The sequence below is a fragment of the Pan paniscus genome, chromosome 16, assembly GCF_029289425.2.
Source record: "Pan paniscus chromosome 16, NHGRI_mPanPan1-v2.0_pri, whole genome shotgun sequence".
NCBI classification, from domain to species: domain Eukaryota; kingdom Metazoa; phylum Chordata; class Mammalia; order Primates; family Hominidae; genus Pan; species Pan paniscus.
Genome location: NC_073265.2, coordinates 56,698,341 through 56,720,607, shown reverse-complemented (window position 1 = coordinate 56,720,607; position 22,267 = coordinate 56,698,341). Strand labels below are relative to the sequence as shown.

General features: G+C 42.3%; 1 protein-coding gene and 1 long non-coding RNA gene across 29 annotated transcripts in view; one reads left to right on the top strand and one right to left on the bottom strand.

Annotated features, from left to right (window-relative positions):
* IQCH (IQ motif containing H) overlaps positions 1 to 22,267 on the bottom strand; it is a 249,328-nt gene that overhangs the window by 40,821 nt on the left and 186,240 nt on the right. For 21 of the 28 annotated variants that reach the window (XR_008621111.2, XR_008621113.2, XR_008621115.2 and 18 more), the window contains one exon: positions 257 to 427. The exons of the other annotated variants lie outside the window; for them this stretch is intronic. Coding sequence is in view for 15 of the 21 variants with exons in the window: in XM_034939000.3 (XP_034794891.1) it covers positions 257 to 427 (171 nt within the window). In the remaining 6 variants the exon portion in view is untranslated. The remainder of the gene's footprint in view (positions 1 to 256; positions 428 to 22,267) is intronic. 28 annotated transcript variants of the gene reach the window in all.
* The window catches only part of LOC129393985 (uncharacterized), a 116,802-nt gene that overhangs the window by 54,960 nt on the left and 39,575 nt on the right, over positions 1 to 22,267 (top strand). The window lies entirely within an intron of this gene.

Sequence of the window (22,267 nt, the reverse complement as noted above, 5' to 3'; positions counted from 1 at the left end):
CCTGCCTAGAAAAAGGGGAGGAGAGCCCCATGCTCTTTCGCATTTCCACAGATGGCAGCTTCATTCGGGAATGGCTTCTCCCTTTCCTCTGACCAACACATTCGCATTTCCAGACCCTGCTCAGACAGGTCCAGTGACTTGCCTTAGGCTCTTTCTTCTTCCTGTACTCAAAGATCCTGGCTCCTAGACAGAGCTCAGGCAGTGGCAGTGGGTGTTGCTGAACACCGAGAACCTTCAGGAAGCACCTCTTGCTTACCGGCATTGACAGCGCACTCATGCGTTTGGTTTTCTTCCTTTCCTTTGGAACAAAGCGGGGCACTTCCAGGGTGCTCAAACTGCAATCCAGATGGCCGTTTGTCAGGTATAAGGTGAGTTGAGTCAGGGCCAGCTGGTCACTATATGCGAGGTTAAGGCCGGTTGCCCACACCTGATTAAAACAGGAGCCGTAGAAGTGAGGGTGAAATCAGCAAACAGCAGCGAAGGCCCCACCTCTGCCTAACCAGACCAAACTACATCAGACTAAGTGAAACCAGTGACCATGTGTCTTAATGGAGTAGATGTTTTTCCTTCTGTTTGTACATTGTTCAACTGAGAGATGGAGTCTGATTCTAATCAGAAGATTCAAGGTTTTGTGGGAAGTTACAGAAATACTTGGCCAAGACAATCTGACAGAGATGCCGAGTCTTGCAAAGCTCATGTTGACTTTGATTTTTCTGCCTATGGCCTGCAGGTCAGTGCAGGTGGTCAGTGCCAGGTTTTCTACTGAGAAAATGAGACTGAAGCTTTGCAGGGTGGGGAACTACAGTAGAGCAGAAAGAGGGGAAAAGAGTGATGAATATGAGAAAGGGCAGTTTGCCCTGATTTTGGAAAAAGCAGTGACAGCCCCTCTGGGAGCCTCAATATGATATTTAAGGGAAACTAATGGTTGGCCTCTAAGTCTTAGGTCTACCCCCATTTTCTCATGAGAGTGAAGGGTAATCTTATTTTACCAATCCTACAATGTCACAGTATTCTCAATTGTCAATTGGTGATAACACCTTATCCTAGCTGTATCACAGTGTTATTAGAAGAATATTATGATGCAATAAAAATAAAAATAAAAATGCTTTAAAAAATAGACATTGGTTATAAGTTAATGTCAACTGCTAGGTAACTGAGTAATGTCCACTAATTCGTTTGACAAATATTTACTGAGCATCTACTATGTGCTAAACTGGCAATGATAAAAGTAGGTCATGTGTTACTTCTTCCCTCTCCTGTGGCAGATCAACCTTAATTGCCCTTGTCATCCCCCATCCCCACACTGAATCCAGAAGCACCCCTGGCATCCTCCTCAGTTCAATGTTCAAGGCATATCATCGTCCTAGTCACTGGAGAGTCAAAGGTAAATAGGCATAGGCCCTGCCATCAAGAAGGTGAAGACAGGCTGGGCACGGTGGCTCATACCTGTAATCCCAGTACTTTGGGAGGCCGAGGTGGGAGGATCACCTGAGACCAGCCTGGCCAACATGGCGAAATGTCATCTCTACTAAAAATACAAAAGTTAGCTGGGCAAGGTGGCGTGCGCCTGTAATCTCAGATACTTGGGAGGCTGAGGCACGAGAATCGCTTGAACCCAGGAGGCAGAGGTTTCAGCGAGCCGAGATCACACCACTACAGTCCAGCCTGGGTGGCAGTGAGACTCTGTCTCAAAAAATAAAATAAAATAAAATAAAAAAGAAGGTGAAGACAGATACATACATATCCAATTAAACAATAGAATTTTATATGTGATAAAATAATGGGGTGGAACAAAGTACTATTGAAGCAGAAAGAAAGGACAGACTGGGTTTGTCTAATGAAATCAGGGCTGCATCATGAAGGTGACCTTTGAGCTTTAAACAAGCAACAAAAACACAACTGGTCCCATGTATCAAGTACCTGCAGTTTTTATGAAGCTGGGTGAATCATAAATATCTCAGATCTCTGTGGCAGCCTAAAAAATAACAACCCCATGTCACAGATGAAGAAACTGAGGTTCAGGGAGGTACCCAAATCCACTGAGTTAGGAAGTGGTGGTGTTGGGATCTGAATCTAATTCTACCTGGCTCCAAGTCTACCTTCTTCCCATTCCCTGATTCTGGCCCAGCCAATCCTTATCCTATGTAACAGTTCTCCAGTGAAATTAAAAACTAAAGTTGCAGAGGATCAGAACATGTTTGTGTTTAATATAAGACATGCCATGAAAATGTCTTGTGGAGAAAACATGAAGTATTTCTGGAGTATGCTGTAATTAGCATAATGCATTTTCACTGTAGGAAGTTGGAAACTAACACATTTTCATGAAGACTTGATTAAACAGTTTTTCCTCTTAGAAGGCCTGTATTTACCCCGCTCACCAACTCTGTGTGTTAAAATACATAATACATCTGCCCTAGAGTGGACTCCTCTCAAACAAATCTAGCAGTGAGTGACTTGAGTAAGCATTGAATGTAAATGGCGTCATTATAAGGATATTAAGAGGTCAAGCTGTCAAGGCCCCTTGCTAAACTAAAGCTAATTTCAGGAGTCATATTCGCACAGTAATGCCCTTTTATAATAGCAAATAAATCACATTGCAACAATCGTTAAAAACTAACTGCCAAGTATCTGTTGCAGTTGTAAATATCCTATTTGTCAACTTAAATATTTCCTGCTGTATGGCATGAAATGTAAATCAGATGGGGACAGCTACTTTCCCTTAATATGAGAAAGTGAGCTTGCTATTCTAGCAGGTCAGACTTTTTTTTTTCAGAGTTTCTATTTTGAGGTTTTAGTGTCCTTGATCAAAGGGAAACATACATAACAAACATTATTAATATTTATGTTAATAATATTAATGCTTTGGTAATAAGGATTTTAATAGGAGGCAGCACAGTGTAGGGGAAAGAGTGAGAACCACGGAGTCAGAGAGCTTAAATCTGGACCTCACAGTGGGAACTGCAATGGGTTGGTTAAGCTCTCTCAATCTCAGTATCCTTAAGTGTAAAAGGAGCAAAATCTCAGTATCCTTAAGTGTAAAAGGAGCAAATGATAATACTGACAGGGTTTTAGAAACAAAATAAATGCACGTGAAATTGCCTTATAATTTCTTTCTTTTTTTTTTGAGATGGAGTCTCACTCTGTCGCCCAGGCTGGAGTGCAGTGGTGCGAACTTGGCTCACTGCAACCTCTGCCTCCTGGGTTCAAGCAATTCTCTGCCTCAGCCTCCGGAGTAGCTGGGATTATAGGTGCCTGCCACCACGCCCAGCTAATTTTTTTGTATTTTTAGTAGAGACGGGGTTTCACCGTCTTGGCCAGGCTGGTCTGGAACTCCTGACCTTGTGATCCACCCTCGGCCTCCCAAAGTGCTGAAATTACAGGCATGAGCCACCGCGCCCAACCTTTACTGAACTTTATAATTTATAAGGTAGGCCGGGCGCAGTGGCTCATGCCTGTAACTTCAGCACTTTGGGAGGCCAAGGCAGGAAGCCACTTGAGGCCAGGAGTTCAATACGATCCTGGGCAACATAACGAGACCCCAACTCTATTTAATAAAAATAGGGAAATAAATAAAATTAAACAAATAAAGTTCATTACAGATGCTTTTTATGATGACTAAACATTTCCTTTCAGAGCAGATTCTTAGAAGGCACATTGTCCGTTGTCTATGTTAGCTATTAGGTCACCCATTTAATAACTGTTTTCCCCATATGTAATTGTTCTATTCAACCTCACAACTCAATCCAGTAGGCAGGTAGGTTTGTGCAAGGTTGGTATTACTCTGTCTCCATTTTACGGATGAAGACACTGAGATAAAAAAGCAGCCTCATAATTTGCCTAAGATCATATAGTACAGACCAGAACTCTGTTTCTAGAGCTGAAATGCTTTTGCTTCCTCTGGCTGCCCTAACCCCTTGGTTCTCAAAGGAAACAGGAGGACAAATTTTCTTCAGCCTTTTCCTCAACAGCAGGCTTGCCTGATTTGCTCAGATAATTGTTCTGTTCTCCATCTGGTCTTTCCATTGAAGACACCGCCTGAGGCATGCTTGTTTTGTGCACAGGGGTTCCTATCTCCCCCTCTAGACTGTCAGCCTTTTAGGGGATGCTGCCAAGTCTTTGTCTTCCTGCAGCACCTAGTGTCTGGGGCAGGGCACGCAGCAGGGTGCATTCGCAATTCCAGTGTTTCACTGTGAACTCCTCTTCCGTAACTTTTAGGAAATGAGATCCAGGTGGGTCACTTGAGGCTGGTTTCAGATTCAAATGCAGCAAATATTCACTGAGCACCTCCTCCGTGCCAGGCCCATGTGTTCTCACACCTCTCATTTAATCCTATTCTTGTATTTTTAGTAGGGACGGGGTTTCAACATGTTGGCCAGACTGGTCTCCAACTCCTGACCTCAAGTGATCCACCCACCTCGACCTCCTAAAGTGCTGGGATTACAGGCATGAGCACTGAGCCCAGCCCATTTAATCCTATTCTTGATTTGGGACTCTGATGGTAACTTTAGAATCTAATCTCTCAGCACTAGGTACTCTTGTCCCACTTTAGGTGAGCAATGATGGGGGCCTGAACAAAGTACTATGAGTGGGCATGGGAGACTTGGATGAATTTAAAATGTTTATGTGGTGGCTTTGACATGACTTGCTTATGATGACTTATAATAACTGGCTTGACAGGTTAATTGATTAGATGCGAGGGTGGGGGAAAAATATCACTGAAGGTTAGGGCTGGAAAGACCCTTAAAAATCACCTAATACAGTCAGTTTATAAATGGAGCGACTGTGGTGTGAAAAGTGAAGTGGTTGCCCTAGGTTGCAGAACCAGGTGTCAGAGGTGAGTAATGAGAACATAAGGTGTCTCAGCTGTCAGTCAGAAATCACTTGTTGCCAGTTGTTTGACTGATTAAAGGTCACTTTGTTAAAAATGGTTAGAATGCTAGAGAGATTTATATTAAGGTCTTAAGAGCACAAGGAATACAAAAAATAATTATCTCAGTATTACCTATATTACTGAAACACTTGCTGTCCAACGTTTTGGCAGTGGCTAAAAAGACTATGACACATCCAAGTGATGGGATTCTGATATAATTAGAGACAGTGGTTGTGAGGAACTTTTGATGATTTAGGAAGATGCACAAAACAGCAAAAGGAGGATAGAAAGTTACATAAGCAACATGACTTCAGCTTTGCAAAACTAATATATGTAGAAAAGACTAGATGAGAATATAACAAAATGTTACCAGCCAGTGTTAACATTAGCAGAATCAAGATAACTGCAACTGTATATAGACTTCCACGTATATTCTAGATCTGCACTATCAAATATGGTAGCCACTAGCCTCATGTGGCTATTGAGCACTTGAAATGGTACAAATGCACACCAGATTTTGAGGACTGAGGATGTAAAAAAGAATGCAAAGTATCTCATTAATAAGAAAGTATTAATAATAAGATAATAATAAAACCACTGCTGCCTTGACTTCCTGGGCTCAAGCGATCCTCCTGCCTCAGCCTCCTGAGTAGCTAGGACTAATAGGTTTGCACCACCAAACCCTGCTAATTTTTTTTTCTTTCCTTTTTTGTAGAGACAAGATCTTGTTGCCCAGGCTGGTCTCAAACTCCTGGGTTCAAATGATACTCTCGCCTTGGCCTCCCAAAGTGTTGGGATTGCAGACCTGAGCTACTATGCCTGGCTGAATTCTATTTCTATTGGATTGGTTGTAAAGAAGTGCATTGTAGCCTGCAAAGGAGCAGGGCCAGTGGGGTGGAGAGGGCAGAAGTGCTACAGAGGCCCCTGCTCTCCACTGCCCTGACTGCTACTGTGCTGGATGCCGTGTGAACCACGGCTGCATCTGGAGGCCTTGGGCAGGTGAGAGCCAGTAGACAGGGCAGGAGTCAGGCAAAGGTCAGCTTGCCCAGTTTGTTCTGGTCCAAGGATCTGGACCGCAAGCTTTGAGATGACAATGTAGCAACATGCTTCTGTGTGGGGAGGGGTGGGAGAGAAGCCTGGTCTTGAGCCCTTTTTGCCTGAGGTGTTCTCAGCAGATGGAGGCTGCCTGCTCACCCCTGCTGCTTCTGCCTCTTTCTGGTGACAGGCGGGATGAATGGGTGGCAGAGCACGCAGATGTGGGCAGATGTGCTCAGGCCCTACATTCTGTGCAAATAAAGTTCTCAGCAAAGGGTTTAGTGTTGCCTCTTGCCACCCTTCTCCTATGGGCATCAGGGCACGCATGGGACTCAGAGACTAATTTATAGATCAAATAACACTCACTGAAGAATCAGGATTTCAGAGCTTTATGAATCCAAAGATGCTCTGCAGACTCATCTCTAAGTTTTCTTATCGTCTTCTTCCTCTTTTTCTTTTTGTAAGAAGAACCAGAGATTTCAGACAGGATAAATGACCCACTAAAGGCCCCAGCTTTTGGTATCAGGGTCTGAGACAAATATCTGTGACCCAAAAGAAGTTGCCTCTCCGGGCCACACTTTCCTTAACTAATCACTCACTGGGGATAGTAGTCTGGGTGAATCCTCCCTCTGTTGCTTCCAGATGTATCTATGAGGCTAACAGGGAATTGTGTATATTTATCATATTGCCGAAAATTTTTAAAAAGACAGGCACTCCAAATAAGCCAACTCTGAGACATGCAGTACTGAGAATTCACCCACACCAGAAATGGCATCCGGCCTTCAGGGTGAACTGTGATACACGGCCCATCATGCTTAGTAGCTGGTTGGCCAAAGGGATGTGTGAGTCACCTCTCTGCCCATGTTCACAGCATTCACAGCCCCAGTTCGACAGAAAATCCAGCATTGGACCACTTGATTTTTTCTAGAGTAAGACCAAGTGCTTGGTCACCTGCCCAGCTCCTCTGGTTGGTAGAGAATACAGCCACGGGTAGGCCATGGTTCCCTCTGTTTTACTGGTTTGGCTAAGTACAGAGCCAAGGGCTTATTTCCTTTTTACAGCTGTGGAGGCTGGGAATGCACTGGAGAGTGTTGAGTGGAGGAGTGATGTGAGCTAACTAATGTGACTCTAATTGCATTGACAAGAGGCCCTGAGGGGGCAAGGATGAAAACAGGGAGTCCAGTTAGGAAGACTTGCAGTAATTGAGGTGAGAGATGATGGTGGCTAGACCACACCGGTAACTGGAAGGTGGGAGAAGTGGTTGTATTATAGATATTTTTCAAAAGTAGAACTAAAAGGACTTATTGATGGATTGGATGTGCAGTATGAGAAAAAGGAGCCAAAGGTGTCTCCAAAACTTCCACCCTGAAGAAAATGGAAGAATAGCATTACCATTTCCCACTGGGGCAGAATGCCAGAGAAATACCTTGGAGGGTAAAATCAAGATTTCAGATCAGTTAAGTTTGAGATGCCTTTGTTACAGCATGTTATAGAGGGTGGGTTGAAATCTCAGGCACTTTTTCTCCTTTTGCAGCTGTAAAATCAGGAGGATGTGCATGGCTAGGCTCTAGGGATAAAACAGAATCAGTTCCTGGGAGGGAAGCAGCTTTTTCTCTGCTCTCACTTCTGGGCCTGGGGCTCAAGATTCTCCTGGATTGGTGAGAAGTGAGGTCTATAAGACCTGAGGCCTTCCCCAGGGGACAAGGCAGAGGCAGCTCAGTCCACTTCTCATCACGTTTAGGCTAAGATGCAGTAAGGTGGAGAAGGACAGGGGCAGCTTGGTAGGGGAAAAGTGACAGCAGCTTGAGAGTAATGGGATTGGAGGGGACTGTGGCTTGGGAGAGGTGGATGGCTTTCTCAGGACAGAGAGTGCCCTGGACCAGAGTCACAGGACCTCGCTGGGAGTGCTGGCCTTGTGGTCTTAAGCAACTTCTTTCCCCTCTCTGGGCCTATTTCCTTGTCTATTAATATAGGCCTGATGGGATCTATCCCTGAGGGATATGTGTGGATTCAGTGGCTAAATGAGATAGTGTGTGAGACTATTACTACAGAGGCCTGGCAGACATAAATCTGTTTTGGGTCCTGACCACTTCTTCCCCATCTGACTGTTGGGAGCAGAGTTGGAGCAGGTGTAAGAATTCACTTGGTTCTTGACTTCTGTGTTCTTGCCTGCTTCTCAGAGACAGGGAGCACATTTAACTCTTTGCAGATGCTATTTAAATACAGGCCTCAGAATCCCAGCTATTATAAACAGAACACGTTTTCTTAGGCAGTTACTAAATGACATATTTTTTCCCCACTTGGATCACTGAATCTCCAGACAGCATAGAGCTCTCCATTGTGGTAAACAACACACCTCATGCTTAATTTTAAAGGAGTTGGTACACCCCACTGTAAGAATTTTCAATTAGTAAAATACTAATGTGATTATGGTATTTGGTAAGAGTTGTTTGCATAACATTAAAATGCAATAGGCCCTCTGCCTAAATCAATAGGCAGAGGGGAGAGCAGCCGTTTGGCTTGTTGCCACCTGGTGGCAGCTGTTGGGATAGCCCAGTCTCTTGGAGAAGTGAAGAACGGCAGTTGTCGCTGTACAGGGCAGTCACCCCGGTCAGCAATTGAGCCTCTTGGTTTTCAGCTTAGAGGCCTTCCCCTCTGTCTCTGTTAATCCTACTCATCTTTTTGGGCATGACTTAAATCACAGCTCCACGAAGCTATCTTTGAGCAACTAGAGCTTCCATCTCTGTACCAATCCCCTTGGACACTGCCTTCTATGGGGTGTTTGGAGTGGGTGGGGTAAGAGGCTGCAAACCATCTGTGCCCCACCACTTAGCACTCAGGGCCAGGCGTACCTAAGACTTCCGTGATTTTCAAAGGCCTTCAAAACTTTTGGATTCTGAAAAAAATCCAAAATCCATATTTGGGAGTTCCTGGCTCCCAAATATGAAAAGAAAACAGCAAAATAACAATGTTTTAAAAATATCAACCAAATAGAACATGTCGGTCAGATACAACACAATACTAATACAGTTATGTCTAAATCATATTCCATGATTATCCTCATGGAATAGATGAAATGGATTTTTAATACATTTGATACGATGTAGGATGGAATCTCTAAAACTAAAAATACTCAGGGCTTAGGGAGGTCTTAACCAGCACTGTCCTGGCTGACTGAGAATGACCTCCATCCTTCTCATCTCTTCATTTTATGGGTGAGGACTCTGAGGGTGAAATGACTTCTCAGGTCCCACATTTAGGGGAGGAACTAGAATCAAAGCCCAAGTTCCTGACTTCCAGGCTAGTTCTTTCTATGACACTTCATTGCCAGCATTAGTAGATCAATTTCTTCAGAGTGCCAAGTTTCCCTGTGACTTTGGAAATTTGTTCATGATATGCAGAAACTATATCTAAAATTAATTTGAGGATCAAAAATGGAAAATCTTGAAACTTAAACTTTCATCATCGGCAGCTGTATTTATACTTTTTACCTTTGTAAAAAAAATCACAAATCTTTTAATATACTGTTGCTTTCTCTGCTTCCTTTTCTGAGTTTCTTCTGCAGCCTCCATGCATTTATGACCCTCCCTCTATTACTTTCAAGACCAATGGCCCAACTATTATTTATAAAGATACAGAATATACTCATTTCTTTTTAAGCATTTCTTTGCTTTTTTCTTATGAATTTTTGGAATGCTACTTTTTTATTTTGACATTAAGCACTAATTTATAATAAACATGAAAACACAATTTTTATAAGCTATTTCAGGTTTCTAGGACTAGTAATTGTATATGCGCCTTCCATGGCAATTCAATATAGTAATCCCATACTGTAGATAGTTATTCTCCCTCTTTAATTTCCATGCTATAAATGGCAGGGCTGGTGAAGGATTCTCTTAGTTGAGAAGTGCTCCTTTACTGTCACTTCAAATGATCTCCAAAAGTCTTCTGTGAGGATTTTCAAAGCAGAAGAGCTCTTGTTCTGTGGATCCCATTGGGGAAGATTCCTATGAACAGCCTTCGATGACCATCGTGCAAAGCAAAATCCTCTCTCGGTAAGGATGAGCATGTGGCATTGGCCCTAATCAGTGCAGTGAGTTGGCTGCAGAGTTCCCCTTTCCTTCCCAGTTTCTTTGACATTTCCAGGAAACCAGAATTTTTAAATAAAGAACAACCTTGGTTGCAGAATATATAGGCAAGAAATATGGACTGTCTGAGCTATGGCCTTAGAGTTGGTCTAGTCCAGTCCCCTCAAACCCCAGGCATGCGGCTCACAAGGAGAAGAGACTTGGTCAGGAGTAGAGTTCAGACCAGAGTTCAGAGCCCTTGATTTCAAATTCAAGGCAAGTTTGTTTACTTTTGGGAAATTCCTAGAGAGGAGAATGAGACTGAGAGCAAGAACCTCTCTTTTTCATACCTACATCCTGTACAACACTCAGCACAGTACTCCTGATATTAGTAGTGCCCAATCAATCTTTGCTGGGTGATTCAATAAAATAACACAAGGGGAAAAAAATCTTCCTTGAAAACACAGATAAGAGATGCTCCTTCACACCCACAAGGATGGTTGAAATAAAAAACCAATAACAAGTGTTGGCAAAGATATGGAGAAATTGGGACCCTTATATACTGCTAGTGAGGTGGCAAAATGGTACAGCTGCTTTGGAAAACACTTTGACAGTTCCTAAAAAAGTTAAACTTTGAGTTACCATTTGACCCATCAGTTCTGCTCTTAGGTATATAACCAAGACAAATGAAAACACATGTTTATGCGAACACTTTTATATGAATGTCCATTGCAACATTATTCATAACAGTCAAAAAGTGGACACAACCCAAATACCCATTCACTGATGAATAAATTAACAAAATGTGGTATAGCCGTACAATGGGATATTATTAAGCCATGAAAAGGAACAAAGCATTGATATATGCTACAACATGACGGAACCTTGAAAACATTATAGAAACTGAAAGAAACCAGTCACAAAAGCCCACCTATTGTATGATCTCATTTATATAAAATGCCTAGAATAGGGAAATCCATGGAGATGGAAAATGGTTTCCAGTGGCTGTGAGGAAGGAGGTATGGGGAGTGACTTCTAATGTGTACAGCATTCTTTTTTGGGGTTGAGGAAGATGTTGTAAAATTAGATAATGGTGATGGTTGCACAAGTCTGTGAATATACTAAAAACCATTGTAATGTATATTTTAAAAGTGTGAATTTTGAATACTTTGGGAGGCCGAGGTGGGCGGATCACAAGGTCAAGAGATCAAGACCAGAGCCAAGATGGCCGAATACGAACAGCTCCGGTCTACAGCTCCCAGCGTGGGCGATGCAGAAGACGGGTGATTTCTGCATTTCCAACTGAGGTACCGGGTTCATCTCATTGGGGAGTGCCAGACAGTAGGCGCAGGACGGTGGGTGCAGCACACCATGCACGAGCCGAAGCAGGGCAAGGCATCGCCCCACCTGGGAAGCACAAGGGGTCAGGGAATTCCCTTTCCTAGTCAAAGAAAGGGGTGACAGATGGCACCTGGAAAATCGGGTCACTCCCACCCTAATACTGTGCTTTTCCAACGGGCTTAAAAAACAGCACACCAGGAGATTATATCCCTCACATGGCTCAGAGGGTCCTACACCCAAGGAGTCTTGCTCATTGCTAGCACAGCAGTCCCAGATCGAACTGCAAGGCGGCAGCGAGGCTGGGGGAGGGGTGCCCGCCATTGCCGAGTTAGTTGTTTGATTACGTAAACAAAGCGGCCAAGAAGCTCGAACTGGGTGGAGCCCATCACAGCTCAAGGAGGCCTGCCTGCCTCTGTAGGCACCACCTCTGGGGGCAGGGCACAGACAAACAAAACGACAGCAGTAACCTCTGCAGACTTAAATGTCCCTCTCTGACAGCTTTGAAGAGTAGTGGTTCTCCCAGCATGCAGCTTGAGATCTGAGAACGGGCAGACTGCCTCCTCAAGTGGGTCCCTGACCCCCGAGTAGCCTAACTGGGAGGCACCCCCCAGTAGGGGCGGACTGACACCTTACATGGCCGGGTACTCCTCTGAGACAAAACTTGCAGAGGAATGATCAGGCAGCAGCATTTGCGGTTCACCAAAATCCACTGTTCTGCAGCCACCGCTGCTGATACCCAGGCAAACAGTGTCTGGAGTGGACTTCTAGCAAACTCCAACAGACTTGCAGCTGAGGTTCCTGTCTGTTAGAAGGAAAACTAACAAACAGAAAGGACATCTACACCAAAAACCCATCTGTACGTCACCATCATCAAAGACCAAAGGTAGATAAAACCACAAAGATGGGAAAAAAACAGAGCAGAAAAACTGGAAACTCTAAAAAGTAGAGCGCCTCTCCTCCTCCAAAGGAACGCAGCTCCTCACCAGCAACGGAACAAAGCTGGATGGAGAATGACTTTGACGAGTTGAGAGAAGAAGGCTTCAGATGATCAAACTACTCTGAGCTACAGGAGGAAATTCGAACCAATGGCAAAGAAGTTAAAAGCTTTGAAAAAAAATTAGACGAATGGATAACTAGAATAACCAATGCAGAGAAGTCCTTAAAGGACCTGATGGAGCTGAAAACCAAGGCATGAGAGCTACGTGACGAATGCAGAAGTCTCAGTAGCTGACGTGATCAACTGGAAGAAAGGGTATCAGCGATAGATGAAATGAATGAAATGAAGCGAGAAGAGGAGTTTAGAGAAAAAGAATAAAAAGAAATGAACAAAGCCTCCAAAAAATATGGGACTATGTGAAAAGACCAAATCTACGTCTGATTGGTGTACCTGAAAGTGACGGGGAGAATGGAACCAAGTTGGAAAACACTCTTCAGGATATTATCCAGGAGAACTTCCCCAATCTAGCAAGGCAGGCCAACATTCAAATTCAGGAAATACAGAGAATGCCACAAAGATACTCCTCGAGAAGAGCAACTCCAAGACACATAATTGTCAGATTCACCAAAGTTGAAATGAAGGAAAAAATGTTAAGGGCAGCCAGAGAGAAAGGTCGGGTTACCCACAAAGGGAAGCCCATCAGACTAACAGCTGATCTCTCGGCAGAAACTCTACAAGCCAGAAGAGAGTGGGGACCAATATTCAACATTCTTAAAGAAAAGAATTTTCAACCCAGAATTTCATATCCAGCCAAACTAAGCTTAATAAGTGAAAGAGAAATAAAATCCTTTACAGACAAGCAAATGCTGAGAGATTCTGTCACCACCAGGCCTGCCCTAAAAGAGCTCCTGAAGGAAGCACTAAACATGGAAAGGAACAACCAGTACCAGCCACTGCAAAAACATGCCAAATCGTAAAGACCATCAAGGCCAGGAAGAAACTGCATCAACTAACGAGCAAAATAACCAGCTAACATCATAATGACAGGATTGAATTCACACCTAACAATATTAACTTTAAATGTAAATGGGCTAAATGCTCCAATTAAAAGACACAGACTGGCAAATTGGATAAAGAGTCAAGACCCATCAGTGTGCTGTATTCAGGAAACCCATCTCACGTGCAGGCACACACATAGGCTCAAAATAAAAGGATGGAGGAAGATCTACCAAGCAGATGGAAAACAAAAAAAGGCAGGGGTTGCAATCCTAGTCTCTGAAAAAACAGACTTTAAACCAACAAAGATCTAAAGAGACAAAGAAGGCCATTACATAATGGTAAAGGGATCAATTCAACAAGAAGAGCTAACTATCCTAAATATATATGCACCCAATACAGGAGCACCCAGATTCATAAAGCAAGTCCTTAGTGACCTACAAAGAGACTTAGACTCCCACACAATAATAATGGGAGACTTTAACACCCCACTGTCAACATTAGACAGATCGACGAGACAGAAAGTTAACAAGGACACCCAGGAATTGAACTCAGCTCTGCACCAAGCAGACCTAATAGACATCTACAGAACTCTCCACCCCAAATCAACAGAATATACATTCTTTTCAGCACCACACCACACCTACTCCAAAATTGACCACACAGTTGGAAGTAAAGCACTCCTCAGCAAATGTAAAATAACAGAAATTATAACAAACTGTCTCTCAGACCACAGTGCAATCAAACTAGAACTCAGGATTAAGAAACTCACTCAAAACCACTCAACTACATGGAAACTGAACAACCTGCTCCTGAATGACTACTGGGTAAATAATGAAATGAAGGCAGAAATAAAGATGTTCTTTGAAACCAACGAGAACAAAGACACAACATACCAGAATCTCTGGGACACATTCAAAGCAGTGTGTAGAGGGAAATTTATAGCACTAAATGCCCACAAGAGAAAGCAGGAAAGATCTAAGATTGACACCCTAACATCACAATTAAAAGAACTAGAAAAGCAAGAGCAGACACATTCAAAAGCTAGCAGAAGGCAAGAAATAACTAAGATCAGAGCAGAACTGAAGGAAATAGAGACATAAGAAACCCTTCAAAAAATCAATGAGTCCAGGAGCTGGTTTTTTGAAAAGATCAACAAAATTGATAGACTGCTAGCAAGACTAATAAAGAAGAAGAGAGAGAAGAATCAAATGGACGCAATAAAAAATGATAAAGGGGATATCACCACCGATCCCACAGAAATACAAACTACCATCAGAGAATACTATAAACACCTCTACACAAATAAACTAGAAAATCTAGAAGAAATGGACAAATTCCTCGACACATACATCCTCCCAAGACTAAACCAGGAAGAAGCTAAATCTCTGAATAGACCAATAACAGGCTCTGAAATTGAGGCAATAATCAATAGCTTACCAACCAAAAAAAGTCCAGGACCAGATGGATTCACAGCCGAATTCTACCAGAGGTACAAAGAGGAGCTGGTACCATTCCTTCTGAAACTATTCCAATCAATAGAAAAAGAGGGAATCCTCCCTAACTCATTTTCTGAGGCCAGCATCATCCTGATACCAAAGCCTGGCAGAGACACAACCAAAAAAGAGAATTTTAGACCAATATCCTTGATGAACATTGATGCAAAAATCCTCAATAAAATACTGGCAAACCGAATCCAGTAGCACATCAAAAAGCTTATCCACCATGATCAAGTGGGCTTCATCCCTGGGATGCAAGGCTGGTTCAACATACGCAAATCAATAAATGCAATCCAGCATATAAACAGAACCAAAGACAAAAACCACATGATTATCTCAATAGATGCAGAAAAGGCCTTTGACAAAATTCAACAACCTTTCATGCTAAAAACTCTCAATAAATAAGGTATTGATGGATCGTATCTCAAAATAATAAGAGCTATCTGTGACAAACCCACAGCCAATATCATACTGAATGAGCAAAAACTGGAAGCATTCCCTTTGAAAACAGGCACAAGACAGGGATGCCCCCTCTCACCACTCCTATTCAACATAGTGTTGGAAGTTCTGGCCAGGGCAATCAGGCAGGAGAAGGAAATAAAGGGTATTCAATTAGGAAAAGAGGAAGTCAAATTGTCCCTGTTTGTAGATGACATGATTGTATATCTAGAAAACCCCATCGTCTCAGCCCAAAATCTCAAGCTGATAAGCAACTTCAGCAAAGTCTCAGGTTACAAAATCAATGTGCAAAAATCAGAAGCATTCTTATACACCAATAACAGACAAACAGAGAGCCAAATCATGAGTAAACTCCCATTCACAATTGCTTCAAAGAGAATAAAATACCTAGGAATCCAACTTACAAGGGATGTGAAGGACCTCTTCAAGGAGAACTACAAACCACTGTTCAATGAAATAAAAGAGGATACAAACAAATGGAAGAACATTCCATGCTCATGGGTAGGAAGAATCAATATCATGAAAATGGCCATACTGCCCAAGGTAATTTATAGAGTCAATGCCATCCCCATCAAGCTACCAATGACTTTCTTCACAGAATTGGAAAAAACTACTTTAAAGTTCATATAGAACCAAAAAAGAGCCCACATGGCCAAGTCAATCCTAAGCCAAAAGAACGAAGCTGGAGGCATCACGCTACCTGACTTCAAACTATACTACAAGGCTACAGTAACCAAAACAGCATGGTACTGCTACCAAAACAGAGATATAGACCAATGGAACAGAACAGAACCCTCAGAAATAATGCCGCATATCTACAACTATCTGATCTATGACAAACCTGAGAAAAACAAGCAATGGGGAAAGGATTCCCTATTTAATAAATGGTGCTGGGAAAACTGGCTAGCCATATGTAGAAAGCTGAAACTGGATCCCTTCCTTATACCTTATACAAAAATTAATTCAAGATGGATTAAAGACTTAAATGTTAGACCTAAAACCATAAAAACCCTAGAAGAAAACCTAGGCAATACCATTCAGGACATAGGCATAAGCAAGGACCTCATGTCTAAAACACCAAAAGCAATGGCAACAAAAGCCAAAATTGACAATTGGGATCTAATTAAACTCAGGAGCTTCTGCACAGCAAAAGAAACTACCATCAGAGTGAACAGGCAACCTACAGAATGGGAGAAAATTTTTGCAACCTACTCATCTGACAAAGGGCTAATATCCAGAATCTACAATGAACTCAAACAAATTTACAAGAAAAAAACAAACAACCCCATCAAAAAGTGGGCGAAGGATATGAACAGACACTTCTCAAAAGAAGACATCTATGCAGCCAAAACACACATGAAAAAATGCTCATCATCACTGGCCATCAGAGAAATGCAAATGAAAACCACAATGAGATACCATCTCACACCAGTTAGAATGGCGATCATTAGTCAGGAAACAACAGGTGCTGGAGAGGATGTGGAGAAATAGGAACACTTTTACACTGTTGGTGGACTGTAAACTAGTTCAACCATTGTGGAAGTCAGTGTGGCGATTCCTCAGGGATCTACAACTAGAAATACCATTTGACCCAGCCATCCCATTACTGGGTATATACATACCCAAAGGATTATAAATCATGCTGCTATAAAGACACATGCACACGTATGTTTATTGCGGCACTACTCACAATAGCAAAGACTTGGAACCAACCTAAATGTCCAACAACGATAGACTGGATTAAGAAAATGTGGCACATATACACCATGGAATACTATGCAGCCATAAAAAATGATGAGTTCATGTCCTTTGTAGGGACATGGATGAAACTGGAAACCATCATTCTCATCAAACTATCGCAAGGACAAAAAACCAAACACTGCATGTTCTCACTCATAGGTGGGAATTGAACAATGAGAACACATGGACACAGGAAGGGGAACATCACACATCGGGGACTATTGTGGGGTGGGGGGCGGGGGGAGGGATAGCATTAGGAAATATACTTAATGCTAAATGATGAGTTAATGGGTGCAGCACACCAACATGGCACATGTATACATATGTAACAAACCTGCATGTTGTGCACATGTACCCTAAAACTTAAAGTATAATAATAATAAAATTTTAAAAAGTGTGAATTTTATGGTATATGGTATCTCACTAAAGCTGTTACACACACACACACACACACAGAGTCACTTAGGATGGATACCTGTACAATGTATATGGCCACTTGTTTGAATCTAGTTGAGTGTGTGAATGATGACTAAGTGTGGGAGCCTGTGATAAGCCACCTCCCAAACCGCCTTCTGAGTTTATTATAGGTATTAGTCTAAACCTTAAAAAGCTTTGCCATGTATGGGTAAAAAATACCTGCTACAGACACGAAAGCAAATTAATGCCCAGTGAGGGTTAATATATGGGCCACCATAAGCAGTCATGATCTGGAAGAAAGAATATATATTAGCATAAATCTGGCTCCATCAGCATAAAGACTCAGCTCTGAGGACAGTGCCACTTTCTAAAACGCAAGCTGTTGCTTGGACTCACCACAGCAGGCTTTTACTTTGTATCAGCTCCTGGACTGAGAAGGACTGGACATGGTCAAACCCAGAAGAGAAGGGGCTGCTCAGGTAGTGGGCCGGTGGCTCAGGAAAGCTTTGTCCCAGATGTTTCCACCTTCTCCTGTCCTCCAGTTGCTCACCCCAGGGGACTCCAAGCACTCTAGCCTCCTTCTATGGTGTGGGGCTCCCTGCAAGCTCTATGCCCTCCACGGGGACACTTCCTCAACCCCATCAAGTTAACCCAGTAATCCAATACATCCTGACTAATTTGGTGATGGTAGAGGGTTGAGTCCCAGGTACTACATGCTTATCATAAGGGAACCTTTTGGATTCAGTTATCTGAGAGATGAATCTGGATTCCATGACTTTGCCACTGTTTCCTACAGACTCGTGTTTGAAAGATTCAGCACCCTGTCCGGCTAATAGGACATCCTTTTGGATGGCAGCAGTCTTTAGAAAGCTGCCTTGCAGCTACCATGTAGGACAGACTCAAGGAGGGAGACTTGGGAAAGGAAAGAGGAAGGGACACTGATTAGATTAAGGGCCTATTAAGTGCAAGGCACTGTGGTATTTGCTCATACCATCCTCCGAACAACTTTATGGGGTTGGTATTCATACTCCCATTTTGTGAAGGGAAAATTGAGGCTCAAAGAACCCAAGACCGTGCCAAGTTCCACAGCTCAGCGGCAGGGCAAGGACAAAGATCCAGGTTTAGCCTAACCCAAAAGGCCAGGTTTTCTCTACTGTGCTTGACCCTGTTGATTGCTCTCAGCCTGGCGAGGGAAACAAATGCTTGGCAGAATGTGAGAGGGCACTGTGATGCTGGCAGCCACAGCAAGAAGCTCCCCCAATTGCCAGAGAGCTGTGAAGCCAGGGAAGGCTTGCGATTTACCGTGGGACTTCGGGCAAGTCACTTAACACCTTTCTGTCTCACCTTTCCCATTATTTGTCTCTAAAGCACTTTGAGAGCCTACGTATAGGAGCTGTATAAGGACAAAGAAATACAGTCCTTCAGTATAGGCAAAAAGGCAAGGTTCCCACCTGTGATCAATCAAAGTCCTATGGCACTTTCCAGAAACGTGGGTGGAGCTTTAGGGCCCTGGGAAAAATTTCAATTGAGTAGCTGCTGGCTGAAAGGCACCCTGGAGTTCCACCTGAGTAAATGTTCTACATCCCGGCTGACCTGTCCAGGCTCTGCTGCTATGGTAGGCCTCTGCTCTGCTGAGCTCCACCCCAGAGGCTGCTTTTAACAAACAGGCCCCCTTTGATGCCATTTGTCCCTGGGTTCATTTTCTAGCAAATGAAAGAAATGGCATTAAGGGTGGTATTTTCTTCCTCTCTTCCTCTTTTCCCCCTCTTTCTCCTTTACCTCTTCTAAAATTCAATGCACTATTTCTTAATGTATAGCTTCCTCTCAGGAGAATACACTAGAACGCTATTGAGTCATGGCAGATAAGTGTAAATTCTTAGTTTTAGCTCTACCTGTTATCTGCTAAGCATTAAATACAGGATCTTTGAGGCAATTTGTAGAAAATCATCATGAAATTACTTTCTTCAAATTTCTTTCTTTAACAAGTGAATAAAAAATATAAAATATATACATTGGTGCTTTCCCTCAAAATCTGGTATAACATATTCTTTGGTATGCCATAAGTCTTTCATATGAATAGAAGTTTCACAGTGCCATTTCTTTGAGAAATGTCTTTCTATTGAGCCTCTTTAGAAATGTCCTTGTGTCCTGCACACTTCTATTTGACTTCGGAACTTAGTTGCTGCCACGTGGCATTTGAAACACGGTCCCTCCAATTCTGGGGAAAAGCTGCAGGGGAACACAGTTGTCCTCCTTGGTGGTAACTGCCAATGATAGGGAAACTCCATGTTCTTCTTTATATTTCCTACCTGTGTCCTCTGTATGGGAGGTGAATTTTGTTGCATTATTTGGACTTCTATTGGTTCCTGACTACCTGATCAAGCTCCAGTGGGTTGGTTTAATAGCATTTACATATTAAGACATTTGTGGAGACATCTACAAAGATTAAAAAACAGGCCAGGTGCGGTGGCTCACGCCTGTTATCCCAGCACTTTGGGAGGCCAAGGTGGATGGATCACCAGGTGAGGAGTTCGAGACCAGCCTGGCCAACATGGTGAAACCCTGTCTCTACTGAAAATATAAAAATTAGCCTAGTGTGGTGGCACACACCTGCAACCCCAGCTACTTGGGAGGCTGAGGCAGGAGAATTGCTTGAACCCAGGAGGCAGAGGTTGCAGTGAGCTGAGATTGCACCACTGCAATCCAGCCTGGCGACAGAGCAAGACTCCATCTCAAAAACAAACAAACAAACAAAAAAAACAGACATAAGGTAGGTACTCTGGGGTGGGATAGGAATGTAACATGACAGGGGAAGATAAAGTCTTTAAGAAAAGAAGCAATTTCATTTATTTATTTATAAGGGCTCAGAACAATAGGGGACACAATGAATCTTACGTTTAAGAAAGCAAAATATATGTTTAAAGGAATATACATATTGCTAAAACAGTTCCATTTATGCAAAAGATTCATGTAACTTGATAAAGGTTTTCAGGGATTTTAAAGGATTTTAAGTGCTGTGTTAGACTGTACTAGTAACAGATGTTCAACGACGTGTTTAAGTTTTTGTTTTACTGAAAAAGCAATGGATTATCTGATATTTCCTTTAAAAAAAATCATACCAAAGCCACCACTTTCCAAGTATAATTCAAATTCATTATTTCTAAGAAACATAAATAATTTAAAATGACAGAAGGGCTCTTAAAAATAAATATTACTATAGTGGAACTAGAAGATTTTGTTTGCTAAACATCCCCTTCAGAATCCCAGGCTTTTGTGTCACTTCTTGTTCTTTTTCTATGAAGACAGATGGTGTCAGTAATTGCCTATATATTTAATTAAGTTAAAAAGCTACATAGTAAGGTTTTGGCAAAAAGGTTTGAAATTTTGTGCTATGAGCAAAGAAAGCAAAGGAAGCAGAAATTGGTAACATAAGACACCATTCCTCACCAAATATGCATTTTGATATCCATATGTGTTGGAATGTGAGATGGCATTTTATCAAGCTAATTATAAGAATAAAGGCATTTATCTAGAAAGATAAAGCCCATAATAGATATCTAGATGGCATTTATCTTGCACTTTTGACCAGCTAGATGGGAATGACTCTACCTGTTGTCCCCATCACCTCCCACCTTGACCCAATACTTAAGTGGTTGCTCTAAACTCTGCTGAGATGCAGGTTTTTGCCTGGTATTTCTCACCTAGCAGGCTAATCATTGTGAAATTATTATGGGGGAGAAAGCAGTAGCTACTTGTAGAAAGTGGTTTGGAAAACTGACTTAACCATTCTTGTGGTGTCTGTTTTCAATGTTTCCATCCCGTGAATCCACCTTCTGGCTTAACGGCAATATGGCACTCCCAGCTGTGGTGCTGTCTATGGGCTGCACATTTAAACTCTTAAAGTTTAAAAATGGCTACCACAACACTGATTTTATTCCATTTCACTTAGTCATTAACATTTAATGATTACCTTATGTGCTGAGCACAAGGATGGAATATATTAAAAAAATAGGAGATGTGTTTTCTGGCTTTAAGCTGTTCAACTCAATTCAACAAGCATATTGAGGACATATAAGAGAAACATACGTTTTCTTTGATGATAGTGGTTGTGGGGGGAGATACTTACAAAGCAAGTCACTATCAATCCAGTGCAGTGCCACAGTATTTGTTGTGAGAGAAAGAACACAGGCTTGGCAGCCAAATAAGTCACAGTCTGAACCCTGGATTTGCCACATAATAGCTGTTCCTGTGGCCTTGAACATGTCACTCCAGCCTCAGTTTCCTCATTTGTAAATTAGGGATAATAATACTTCTCAGGATGTGAAGATTAGGGTTACTACATGTAAAATACATAACAGAGTGCTTGGCACATGATACAAATACAGTAAGTAGTTAATATTATCATTCGTAATTACTCTGGCCATCAGTGTTATACTTCAGATCTGAGCTAGGGCTAGAGGATGAAGTGGCACTTTAAGGGGGAATCCATGATGAGCTGGACTTTGAAATATGTTTCAAAGGAAGCGAAGTTGTATATCAGCAGAGAAAAAAGGAAAAGCAAATTGTAGGACTGAAGGTAATATGTGGGAGGTAGGACGATAATGCATTTATTTGTTTTATTTTAGTCCATAAGTTACTGGGGTACAGGTGGTATTTGGTTACATGAGTAAGTTCTTTTGTGGCGATTTGTGAAAATTTGCTGCACCCATCACCCAAGCAGTATACACTCCACCATATTTGTGGTCTTTTATCCCTCACCCCCTCCCACTCTTTCCCCCAAGTCCCCAAAGTCGATTGTATCATTCTTATGCCTTTGAATCCTCATAGCTTAGCTCCCACATATCAGTGAGAACATACGATGTCCGGTTTTCCATTCCTGAGTTACTTCACTTAGAATAACAGTCTC